Here is a 12,339-nt window from a genome sequence, read left to right as displayed (position 1 = left end):
TAAGTTTCTAAGAATGTGGAGGACTCGATGTTGAAGAGAACCATGACGTATAGGCCAAAACAATTTTTAAACACACGGGGATGTCCCAACTCAAAAAATATGTGATCCACTTGTTGCTTCCATCCCCTTAGAAGGTAGCCAATGCTACTCGTTTCCCACTCATCCATTGTTTTTTTCTTACTATGGACGAGTCTATACCATTGGGTATGACTCGTCTTTAGGCGATTAGTCCTTTCATGCATGAGTTGAATATTAAGGGTGTGTGTGGTTTTTAAGAAATTAATGGTATAAATGGTAGGTCCAAAACTAATTATTTGAATTAGGCATGTTTTGGAGTCCTTTAGAGAATGAGTCTTGGTACTAGGAAAGTAGGAAGCCCCTTAGAGGTAAGAATAGTATGGAACACAATTTCACATGTATATGGGATGCGTTGTGCTTTTAAAGTCCTATTGAGATTTTCTTCCATGATGTGGTTTCAAATCTGTCATCGAGGAATTCATCATGCACATATATTCCCTATTCAACTAATTATTCTTTTCATCATGCACATATATTCCCTATTCAAAGTTCACCCCTGAATTTTATGAAAAATGTACAACTATTTAATGCATTTTAACTACATTTAGGAGATTAACTTTTGATATGAAAAGGTACAATTTTTTGGCCTTGCTTCGTTTAACATTTTCCTTTACTTTAATATAAAAATATATATGAATATGAATGCGCAAAGCTACAGGATATAATTTCCTATTTCCAAACAACATCATCTTTATTACACAGCCAAAATCTGCAAAATTATTTAATCAGCACATCATTTCCATTTCTATATGCAAGGACATTAAGATGAAATTCTGCAAGAGATATCAAGAGTACATGCAAACACAAGATCAGAAGAAACTACATGTCGTTGGTTTTAAAAATCTTAAGAAAATCTTGAAACGTTGTCGCACTGATGCCATTCGTTCACTGCGTCTTTCACAATCACCATCAACCCCTCTTGACGAATCCGCTGTTTGTCCTCATCATTGTCCTGGTATGTACAATTTCATACGATTCATCATGCCTTTATTATGTTTAATCATGTTGGATTTTATTATTGCATATCATATCTATGGATGATCACAGTTTCTTTTTTTTTCAAATTATGATTATAAATATTAATGTCTGTTCAAATCTTTAATGTTATTATAAGTTTAACGATTTATCTTGATTAATGGTTGAAACTTGTTAGAAATATGATATGATGTTTACAATGTTTGGAATTTCTAAATGTTGTGTAAATTATTGTTTTGTGTATAGTGTGCGATGGAACATTCTTTCCTTCTCTTTTAGAAGAGATGTCGGCAGTGGTTGGATGCTTTAACAAACGTGCACGAAAACTGCTTGATTTACATCTGGCAACAGGGTTTCGTAAGTACTATGTTTGGTGCAGAGGTAAGTTTCAGGGAAAACATGGTGCTTTAGTTCAAGAAGGCAAAAACCTGGTTGGTTATGCAATTATTAACGCTGTTGCTATGCGTAAAATTCTCAAGAAATATGATAAGGTTTGTTTCTCATTTCCAATCAATGTAGATTTTTGGATATCTTATTATTGTTACTTGTTAGAGGTGTCTCTTTTGACCCATTTGCTTAGAAATGGGTCAATATGGGTTCTGTTTTATCTCAAACAAGTTGGGTAAAAATAAGATTAGGTAAATATCAGAAGACAAAAGAATTAAACGTTGTACAAACTCTAGTTTTGACTGCATACAAACTCTTGTATCCGGCGATTTTATTATAGTTGTAGATATATCATTTCTGTTCATAAGTGGCAACTCTTTTTCTTTGAAAAGAACTGTCAAAAAAGTGTTGGCACGTCAACCCAACCACTCTTGTCCATTTTGAACCACAAAGACCCATTACAGTGAGGCCCATCTTGACCCGTGAGCAAACCCACATGACCTGCTCAGCTTGACCAATCTAATTATTGTATAAGAGTTCTTAGTGTTATACTTATAACTGTAGATACATTACTCTAAGCACGGGCAAGCATTCAGGTCACAAGTCCAAAGCATGCACATGGAAATCCTTAAGTCTCCATGGCTTTGTGAGCTCATTGCATTCCATATTAATTTGAGGGAAACAATTATAGATACAAGAAAGGCTTCTGAACTATTCAAGGGTTGTTATCTTGTGTTCAATGACGGGAAACCATCACTTTCTTGTGAGCTTTCTGATTCCTTCAAACTCGAGATTGATTTGACTTGTTCTATATGCTTGGTAAGTCTACCGGTTCTCTTTTCTTCTAACGCTGGTTTTATGAACATTATTTACTGGAAGCTATATAACACATGTTATGTTTTTGTTCCACTTGAAAATAACTAATCAGGCTAATCATTGACAAAGTCAAATGCTTGGTAGTCCGTGTATTTCGTTTTCATGGGTTCAAAACTAAGAATGGAGTTTAATCCTCCAAAAAGATCAGATCGACATTTGTCAAGGGTTAATCTAGTTGTCAAGATTCACTTGAAACTTGAATGAAAAGCAGATTGTTCTACGGTCTTAAAAATTAGCATGTTAAACCGTTAAAGTATACCTCTTTCTGGGAACTTTTAGTTGCTAGACTTCGTACAAGACATGATCACTTTCATTTTAGAACCTTGAAGCACACTCTTGACTTCTCAACATAATTCTTTTGATTCTTGCAAGACTGTTTATATTCTGTTGAATGTGTTTGAACAGGATACTGTATTTGATTCGGTGTCTCTTACTTGTGGGCACATATTCTGCTACATGTGTGCTTGCAAGTCTGGATCGGTAACTATTGTTGATGGATTAAAAGCCGCAAGGTCGTCATCAAAATGCCCTCTTTGTCGAGAGGTATGCATCTATTCTCTTGCGGTTTCTTCAGAAATTATGTAAGATGACCAAGTTAAGTTTGTATATATCACAAATGGGTCAAACAGGTTAAAAGGTTGCCCAAATGTAATATATATGCTTACAACCTCCAATGTCGTTTTATTCTTAAGATTTAGATTAGTATTGTATATTATTGTTATTCCAATCATGCTTAATAGTTAATACTTCAATGATTATCTATAAAGAGGATAAAATGAGAATGGGTTAAATGGCCCAATCCGACCCGTTTTGACAGCACTAAAAATGACATCTTTAACCTGAACAATGTATTGACATGTTAACCAGCCCATTCAACTATTGGTCATCACTTGTTTATATTTATATGTAACCATAGTTGGTTTGAGAGCGAAATATTAACATGCAATTCAACAGACTGTCCTTTTTCTTGAAGCAACATTATGTTGGATTAGTCTATTAATGAGATTGAAACTATGACTTTGGTTGAATTCAGGCAGGGGTTTACAAAGGAGCTCTCCATTTGGATGAGCTCAACATTCTACTAAGTAGAAGGTATGCTTTATTAGTCTTATAATTACACAACCATAGTTGCAGTCTTGCAGAAGATGATACTTATGGGCTTCACAAACTTGAACAGTTGTCCTAAATATTGGGAGGAAAGACTTCGGAACGAAAGAGTTGAAAGGATCCGACAGACAAAGGAACACTGGGAAACCCAGTCACGGGCCTTTCTTGGCATCTGAATGCAGTTTTACCCCTGCAATCATTGAATAAATTGCACCAACATTCACTGTGCAGAAGTCTTGTTTATTCGCTATGTTCTGAGTTATTTTTGCTAACGATTTTGCACATAACAGATATGCTATATTTTTTTGTGGATAGCTTTATTGTTACACATCCTGCTTTATGTGTAATAACCCGGTCAAGAGTTCAGTACAACATCAACTAAGAATGAAGTCGGATTCATTTTATAAGTGCAAAAAATATATATTGTTCAATATCAATGAGACCACAAGTTTATAAGCCGCTCAAGACAACGATCCAACAGACTAACGACTAGAACTGGTGATTCATCCCTTGTTTTAACATAGATCTTATTAAATGAGATATGATACCCTGTAATATGTTAAATCATGGTTTTTCCAAGATTTGTCTTGAATGCGGTCCGTGTTAAGGATCATTTTTTGTTTATTAACATTATCCTTGTTTGACCAATTTTCTTTCTAAAACACCTTTACTTAGTAATATATAGCACAGGTATACATCTTGTGCATAATGCAATAATACTCCGTAATGATCAGATACATAGCAAACAGACAGAGAAAGCAAAGCAGATAGTTGCATGTATTAAAAACACTTCAGATTACAAAAAGTTGTCAAAAGTAGAGCCGACAATAATAAATTTTGTGATACAACCAGGGGCAAATGATATTATCTTTGGCATGGATTTATTAGCAGCTAATAAATCAAAAAGGAACAAGCATCGGATTCTTATCTTTATACATCTTGTATCTCTTGCAAAGTTTCTCAAGAGTCGCAATTGAGTGCTGCAACTTGTTAAGTTTAATATCCATGAACATGCGCTGCAGACATAAAGAAATCAGTGAGCAGATGAGCAACACGCTTTAACATGCTATTGTGCCGATTTCTACCCATTTACTTATGAATGGATTAATTCAGCTTATGTTTCATTGCTAACTGGTGAACCGAGCAATATAGGCCATATGGGTTGAAAGAACATGTCAAACGGGTGAAGTTATTGAAAGTTGGTCAATGCATAAATACTCCAAAATTATTTTATTAAAAAGAAAAGAATAATATTGAAACAAAATATCATTAAGCTTAATGTTTATAAACTTCTCAACCATAAATGCTATGGATTAACCCAATACGTACAAAAAAGTACCCATTACCCAACCCACCCACTCTGACCTTTTGCTACCTCTATGAGGCCATATATTTGCTTTTCCGAATGTGAAATTTCTCACCTTGTAATCATCTCCGTACTTCTCTACGAGTGTTCTGATATAAACCCGTTGCATAGTTGTTAATGGTTGCAACGAACCAGATTTCCCATCTACACGCTGTTTCCCAAGTGCCGTTTTTACATCTGTGATACCAAATAAGATATTGTGTTATTAAATCTTATGCAACAAATTGCAAGCTGGACTTTTAGATTATAGCAAAGCTTACTTTGACAACAAAACTATGATGGTACTAATCTGCTAAGCACCACGGTTATTATTTACCAGCATGATATCATTTTAGTATGCATATGTTGGTCTATCAAAAACATCAAGCTACTAATTCTAATTGGCAAAACCATAAAGTAGAACCATAAAATTAAGTGTATAAGAGCTAGAAGAACACACAGGCAGAACATACGAAAGAGAAATAAACTTCCTCAACACGAAAAACAAAATTTTGCCCATATCTTTTGTTCAAACTTCAAAGTAGGCTGCTACATATGTTACATAAACAACCAAAAAATTAAGGTGTAGTTACTGTGTAATGATGTCTAATTGATTGACCACATCTTTATGTAGACTTCATCAGTAACTAACAATAATGGAAAAAGAAACAAACTTCCAGTATATACTCGCAAAAACATCAAACCAAACAAAGACAGTTTTCAAGATTCCTGATTGATAGTAACACGTGCTATAAACCTACTTGCAACAGCTAGGTAGTTTCAGGAACATTGCATTCGACTAGTAAATGATCCTGATTATAAACTTTTCACCTCAAAATAACCATATTTGGAGAAAAGATAAAAACTTGTCTATTGAAAATTAATGTTTAAGATCACCGTCGAAATTACTTGACTTTAATTTAACAGTAATTTCAGGCTCTTTAAGTTAACCACCACTTTCAAAAACAGCACCTAACAAGAGCCAATTATTCCACAGGTAGTAACCATTAGGTATTGCATATCTCAAAACAAGCACTTAGGTAGCTGCTGCGTTTTTGCTTATTTTTAGAAGAAAGCACACTTTTTTAAGCACATGAAATTACTGGTTATATCAAACGCGTGTATATAAACAGGCAAACAAATTAGGTTTTCTCTAAGCAAGTCTCTGATATTGCAAATATTATACAGTAAGTACTTACAGCCTAACAGTTTAAACATGAAGTTTTTTCTGGGCTAGCTAATTTCAAAAAGCCAATAAACTTGATTAAACTCGAGCTTAACTAAAAAAAAATCAATAAGCTAAGGTAAACACACCCTAAAATATGCAATACTACACACCCCATAAAATTAATAATCAAAATAAAAAACTCACCGTCTTCTTCAAGTTCACTACCCGAACCATCATGCTCAAACTCATCAATGACACCATCCGTTTTCAAAGGCAACTGAAGCGACTCGCTCTCGATAATTTTCGATGTCCGCGCCCGAACGCCAAGCAGATTCGGGTTGGAAACGACACCGAATGACTTGTAGTTTTCAAGAACACTTCCTTGGTCATCCCATTTGGTTTTCGACAAATCCATAATTGATCGAAACTTTGGTGGGATAGAAAAGGCGGGTTTGAAAACATTTGGGTTTTTCTTTGGTAATCCTACTCGCACTTTATTGGTTCTTGATCGCTTGTACTTTCTTCTTGATCCACCCATATTCTCTCCGTGTGTGTGTTTGCGTTTGAAAGGTGGAAAAGAAAAGGGGGTTCTAAGAAAAGGGTTTATCAATTAGGGTTTACTGGTGTTTTGAGTAAATTACGAACATGGTGTTATCGGTTTTATTTTATTTATTTGTTGGTCCTTCATCATTGTCTATTACACATATTCGATTTCTAACCCTAAAATTTATTAAATATACATATTAAATCTTCGAGATGTTAAATACTGCGTACATTATAGTTTTCCCATCATTTATATGTCAGTAATAAATCTAGGATTAAGATTTTCTAAAGTTACACTAACTTCATAGGTGAAGTTAGAGTAATAAGTTAGAGTAACTTTAATCATTAGATTAAATCCAATGGTCATGATTAAAAGTTGATGTTTTAATCTTGACCATTAGATTTAATCCAATGGTTGAAATTACTCCAACTTCATCTATGTTGTTGAAGTAACTTTAGAAAATCTTAATCCATAAATCTATATGCAAAAATATCATGCATTTTTGTTATGTCAATTGATAAAAAGATTCAAAAACTAATACGCAATAGCATCATTTATACCGTTTGTTTGCATAAAAAAGACTATCTTAACATGATGATAACGGAAAAAATACGCCTCATTAGGGCGTGGTATTCAGCACATTGTAAATCAATGACATATATCATATTACAGTCAATTAGTCAGTTTTAAATTTTTTTTTGTTGTATATTTGATATTTGATATCCAACAACTTGTCACAAAAAAAGGTTTTTAATGGTCTCAAACTTAGCTATTTAGAATTTGACCCTATAAACGTAAACATGTGAGGTTTTCTTATTACAGCTATTTTGTAAATTTTATTTCATTTTTTAACTAGGATGTACGTAACGTGATATGTAGTGGTCCTTATTGTGTCAAAATCGGTAGAAAACTCTTCTTTTTTTTTTGAAAGCCCATAGATGAATACTTAATTAACAAAACCATATGGGCATTTTCTATACAGCTTGTAAACTATGTAGGCCAAACTTGCCAAGAGCTCAAAATAGAAAACTAACATAAACCCTGGGTGGCTGACCGGAAACTTTTAGCCTCCCAAATTTCTTCTTACCTCCGCCACACATGGAGGCCACTGATATGGATATAGAATTAAACCAACAAAACACAAATATCACCCCTAATTCCATGACCTCCTCAAAACGATTTGGCCTAAAAAACTCTATTCAAACCAATTTCGGTGATGATTATGTTTTCCAAATTGTTCACAAGTATGTAAAAAGTTTTATAATTTTAATATTCTGATAATATAATTGTGTATATATTCATTGTATGTGGCGTATTTTTCTTTTATATTTTGTTGTGAATTTGTTGTTTATCAGGGAAGATTGGACATCGATGGCGGTGTCTTTATCGTCCAACGTTGTGAAACTGTATTCGCCGGTAACCGGTCAATACGTTGGGGAATGCGGAAAGCATTCGGATAGTATAAATCATATTTTGTTATCTGGAAGCATATTGTATTCTGGTTCCAATGATGGCACTCTTAGGGCTTGGGATACTCGCTCGTATCAACAGGTGTCTTTTGCTTTTTTGTGTTTTCTAACAAATTTTTTAGCTTCTTTGCTTTAGTTCAGTTTTTTTTGTATATGAATGTTAAGAAACTTTCACCAAATTGCCATTGTATTGTATGTAATAAACTATTGATGTAACAAACTTATATTTACTTGCCAACGTATTTGCGACCATTTATGGCAGGTAAATTGGCAAGGTGTTGCCAACTTTGTAAGATGGTGATGTTGCACACTTCAACGTCATCAAAAAGCAACGCCTTTACATGTTATATAGGTCACCTAAATATGTTTTTAATGGAAAAAAGTTTTGTTACAATCAAAGGGTTAAAGTTATTAAATTGTCACAGATAACTTGGTGATAGTTTCGTTAAATGTTGATGAAATAAAGCTTCAGTTTATCTATTCGTCTGTGTTATTTACGTATTTATGTTGAATGTATACGAATTGCAGGTGGCTTGTCTAAATGCTGGTCCATCTCAACAAGTGTTTAGCTTTTCATTTGGTGGACCAGGGGATAATCTTCTTGCCGCAGGTTGTAAATCTCAGGTAATGTTATATTATATAGCATGAGTTTAGCTTTTTGATGTATTGCAAAATTACATTAATAGGTGATACTGTACTGATTTGGCGACTTCAGAATATTTAAAAGTGAGTACATATAATAAACTGCATTTGCTCTATGTTTTGTACTTATGATCAATAATATCTCCTTTGATCTTCAACTGAACCACATGATTAACATGTATGTTTTACTTCAACCTCCGTAGAGTACTAATAAGTTGAATATCTGATTAATGTTTTTTGGCATTTTGCAACTCGAAATTTTTTGCAGAATCCATCCTATTTTTTAAATTAACTTTCATGATGATTTCTAAATATGATTGGTAGTTCTTCTATTGAATATATGCATGCTTGGTTTTAACTAATAGCAACATATGTGCTTCCATCTTTTCAATATTTGGTCTTTTTGTGTTTCTATAGATACTTTTCTGGGACTGGAGAAGCAAAAACCAGGTTGCCTGCTTGGAGGAGTCTCATATGGATGACGTGACACAGGTATGATTCCTTTATAGCAGATGATGTAGCGCTGACACAATAGTTGATTATTTGTGTTAATTGCCTTTATTATAATTTTTGCTGGTATCACTTTGTTACCACCTGGGAACTTTTAACAGTTAACTTAAAGTAGCTAGCCTAGTAAAAAGTGACCATACTCTTGGCTGGAAAGACAGGTCACCTGAGTATTAACAGCTATATTTGTTGCTTTTGTACCTGTGTGCGATAACTGGGACAAAAAATGGTTTGGACTGGGATCAGAAAATAAGAATAATGAAGTTCAGAGACGTACCCAGCTAAACTTCCTTGGTACTGTTCTAGTATTGGTTCAGCTTCAAAGCGGACCTTGTACCAAGTCTATACTTCAAGTTTATAGTTTGACAGAGATAAATATATTGATGTCATATTGCCATTTCAAGTTTAAAAAAGCAGAATATTTTAGAAAGTAACTGTTGGGCTGCAGTTCCAAATGGATTGGAACAAACAGAGATTTATCAAATATTCCAAACCTACACTGTCTTTTCCCAATATTCTTATAATTGAGATGGAATATAGCTGTTAGCGGTGCGGTACAGTTCTTTACTGGTTTTTTTTTTCCGGGGTCATAAACCAGAGTAATTTTTGCACACCTTTGGTTCTTTCATATCAGGACCGGCTTTTTAATGTCTGTTTTGCAGTCTAAATTAGTTTTTCGGTTTTACAGCTAAATCATGTAGTGAACTTACAGTGAGTTATTATTATGAATGACTATAGGTTCAATTTGTACCAGAGCAAAATAAGCTTGTATCTGCCTCTATGGATGGTCTCATTTGTACATTCGATACCAGTGGAGAAGTCAATGATGATGATCATCTGGAATCGGTAAGTTTGACACCCCTAGATCTTAACAAAGATTCAAGACTTTTTACAGCATTTTTTATATTATTTTTTCCATTTCTAAGTTTCATATGATTGTTCTTCCACAATGGATGTTATGAAGGTGATTAATGTGGGAACATCGATTGGGAAGTTGGGGATTTTTGGAAAATCACATGGCAAGGTCTGGTGTTTGACTCACATTGAAACATTAAGGTACTTGCTTTATTTGTTCCTTTTCAACAACTGGTGTTGGATGCTCCTTTATTAAAACATTTTACAACTGTAATATCAGAAGTTTAATGTTATGGACTTTGTTCTTGCCTCCCTTTTCACTTTTCAGTGTCTGGGATATAAAAGATTCAAATTGTGAAGCTAATTTTGAGGATGCTCGTCCCTTGGCCTCTAATAGCTGGATGCAAGATCATGTATGCAACCTCTTAATCTTTGTACTTTTAGATAGAATGAATGGGTTTTTTGAACCAATATGAAATTAAAACATTAAGCATTATTCTTGTGAAAACCGAAGATAATAAGGGTGGTATAATAGTTTATTTTGTTCTTCCATGTATGCACAGAATCCCTCGACAGTTCTTTGTTTGCTTTATTATTTTAACTGGATGGATAGAACTTCATTTTTGTCTTGTAAAACTCGTCATCTTATTGTTTAAAAATGCAGGTTGACTACTTTGTTGATTGTCACTACTCAGCTGTGGATGATCGCTTATGGGTTATAGGTGGTACAAATGCTGGCAGTTTGGGCTATTTTCCGGTAGCCCATGGAGGAGGAATGAGATCAATTCTATCTCCAGAAGCAGTTTTGCATGGTGGTCATACTGGTGTTGTCAGGAGTGTTTTACCTTCAGCGACCATGAGAAGTGGTATGAACCAAACCCAGGGGATTTTTGGGTGGACAGGTGGTGAAGATGGACGGTTATGTTGCTGGTTGTCTGATAGTTCGTCGGACATAAATCACTCATGGATATCAACTTCACTGGTTGAAAAAAATCCTAAAAGTCGCAAGAAAAATAGGCATAGACCGTATTAGGGTTCTATTGATGAGATTTTGGTGTATGTTGTACTGTAATTCATCTTTTTCTTATTCTTAAAATTAGTTTTGGTTGTAATTTTCTTTTATAATTATTAGTGTCTTTGTGTAATAGTATAAAGAAAAGTAACCAATTCTTGGTACGAAAATGTTTCAAGGTTTTTATGTGCTACGTTATCTATGAATCTAAGATCCCTTGGGGTTTCTAGTGTTATGAAGTTCTGATATGAAATTTTGTCATTATTCAATTCCTGTTGGAAAATCACTGCAAAATATGAATGTTTACACTGGGTTTAAGATAATCGTTCCATTTAACACTTAATATATGCAACATGCTTTAGGTTTCCGGTTCAAACCCGGACGATAACACCATCCGTATGAAATCTTTTTTTTTTTTTTCTTTAAGATAACACTATCAAATTGTGTGACACCTTGAATGTGTATTCGTTGTTAATGATCTTACAGAATGTCTAGTCGTTTCTTATACATATGATATTTTTGAACGAGTCTGATTTTTCAGTGTTTGTGTTATTAGTGTGTCTTGAGTCGCAGGAGGCTCTCAAAAACAGTGTGTATAAAGTTTTCCACTACATTAGAGTTTCAATAAAACCCAACTTATCAAACATACGACCGTCTACTGGCCTTCATAACATTTATGTGTACTAGTTTCAAATCAGAAGAAAAAAAAACAGATCATGCGAAATAGCGGCAAAAAAGAAAAATTAAAACCTGAAGATAAATATCTAGTCGCAAGCAATAATAGCACAACATGGTTTCGTGGTGTAGTTGGTTATCACGTCAGTCTAACACACTGAAGGTCTCCGGTTCGAACCCGGGCGAAGCCAAATTTCTTTTCCTCCATTTTTGGACATGTTTTTTGTGCTGATAGTAAACTTAAGAGAGATCGTTTGTCTTTACTTGATCGACCTAATCCCCAAATTGCCCATGAAACTAACTTATAATTAAGGCCGGGTTAGAGTTAGTTTTCATTTACGTGTTCATTTTCATTTTATAAAGAGATCGTAACCAACCCTTTTACATGCAAGGTTGCTTACAAGAAAAACTCCAATTAGCAATGATTCGGTCAATGATTCTAGATGGTTGGATTCTAAAAACACCTAATTCGGTTGTTTACGTGGGTTTTGGAACAATGACGGCAGTTGCGAGTTCTCAACTGTATGAGATTTCTATGGGGCTAGAAGCAAGTGAGCAATTACGACGTGATGATTCTTGACCATGTTTCGGTTGGTGGATTCGTAACTGGAAGGTGTTTGTGGTGGAGTAGCGTTGGCATGTTGCTTGGGAGCAGTTGCATACCGCGAAACTAGTGACAGATGTTTTGAAAATTGGGGT

The 12,339-nt window shown here is 34.4% G+C and overlaps 3 protein-coding genes and 1 non-coding gene across 4 annotated transcripts; 3 read left to right on the top strand and 1 right to left on the bottom strand.

Moving 5' to 3' along the window:
• The first annotated feature begins 739 nt into the window (after nt 1-739).
• On the top strand, nt 740-3,777 carry LOC122594343 (probable E3 ubiquitin-protein ligase BAH1-like 1). Its single transcript, XM_043766816.1, has 6 exons — nt 740-1,033; nt 1,300-1,544; nt 2,005-2,259; nt 2,722-2,859; nt 3,350-3,408; nt 3,494-3,777. Exons 1-6 carry the CDS (start codon nt 844-846, stop codon nt 3,597-3,599), a joined length of 993 nt encoding a protein of 330 aa, XP_043622751.1. The 5' UTR covers nt 740-843; the 3' UTR covers nt 3,600-3,777.
• A 400-nt stretch (nt 3,778-4,177) lies between these two features.
• Nucleotides 4,178-6,583, bottom strand: LOC122593756. The gene is made up of 3 exons (XM_043766203.1): nt 6,141-6,583; nt 4,845-4,966; nt 4,178-4,439 (listed from the first exon to the last, which is right to left on the bottom strand). Exons 1-3 carry the CDS (start codon nt 6,472-6,474, stop codon nt 4,323-4,325), a joined length of 573 nt encoding a protein of 190 aa, XP_043622138.1. The 5' UTR covers nt 6,475-6,583; the 3' UTR covers nt 4,178-4,322.
• A 954-nt stretch (nt 6,584-7,537) lies between these two features.
• LOC122593254 (WD repeat-containing protein GTS1) lies at nt 7,538-11,218 on the top strand. The gene is made up of 8 exons (XM_043765639.1): nt 7,538-7,724; nt 7,836-8,031; nt 8,478-8,573; nt 9,009-9,083; nt 9,837-9,944; nt 10,063-10,154; nt 10,282-10,366; nt 10,618-11,218. Exons 1-8 carry the CDS (start codon nt 7,579-7,581, stop codon nt 10,984-10,986), a joined length of 1,167 nt encoding a protein of 388 aa, XP_043621574.1. The 5' UTR covers nt 7,538-7,578; the 3' UTR covers nt 10,987-11,218.
• Nucleotides 11,219-11,757: 539 nt separating this feature from the next.
• TRNAV-AAC lies at nt 11,758-11,831 on the top strand. The gene has a single exon. It is a non-coding gene; the product is annotated as a tRNA-Val (tRNA).
• Nucleotides 11,832-12,339: the final 508 nt, after the last annotated feature.

The sequence above is a fragment of the Erigeron canadensis genome, chromosome 3 (genome assembly GCF_010389155.1).
Source record: "Erigeron canadensis isolate Cc75 chromosome 3, C_canadensis_v1, whole genome shotgun sequence".
Classification (NCBI taxonomy): domain Eukaryota; kingdom Viridiplantae; phylum Streptophyta; class Magnoliopsida; order Asterales; family Asteraceae; genus Erigeron; species Erigeron canadensis.
Note: the sequence above shows the minus strand (reverse complement) of the source record. Positions and strands in the feature narration are given on the sequence as shown.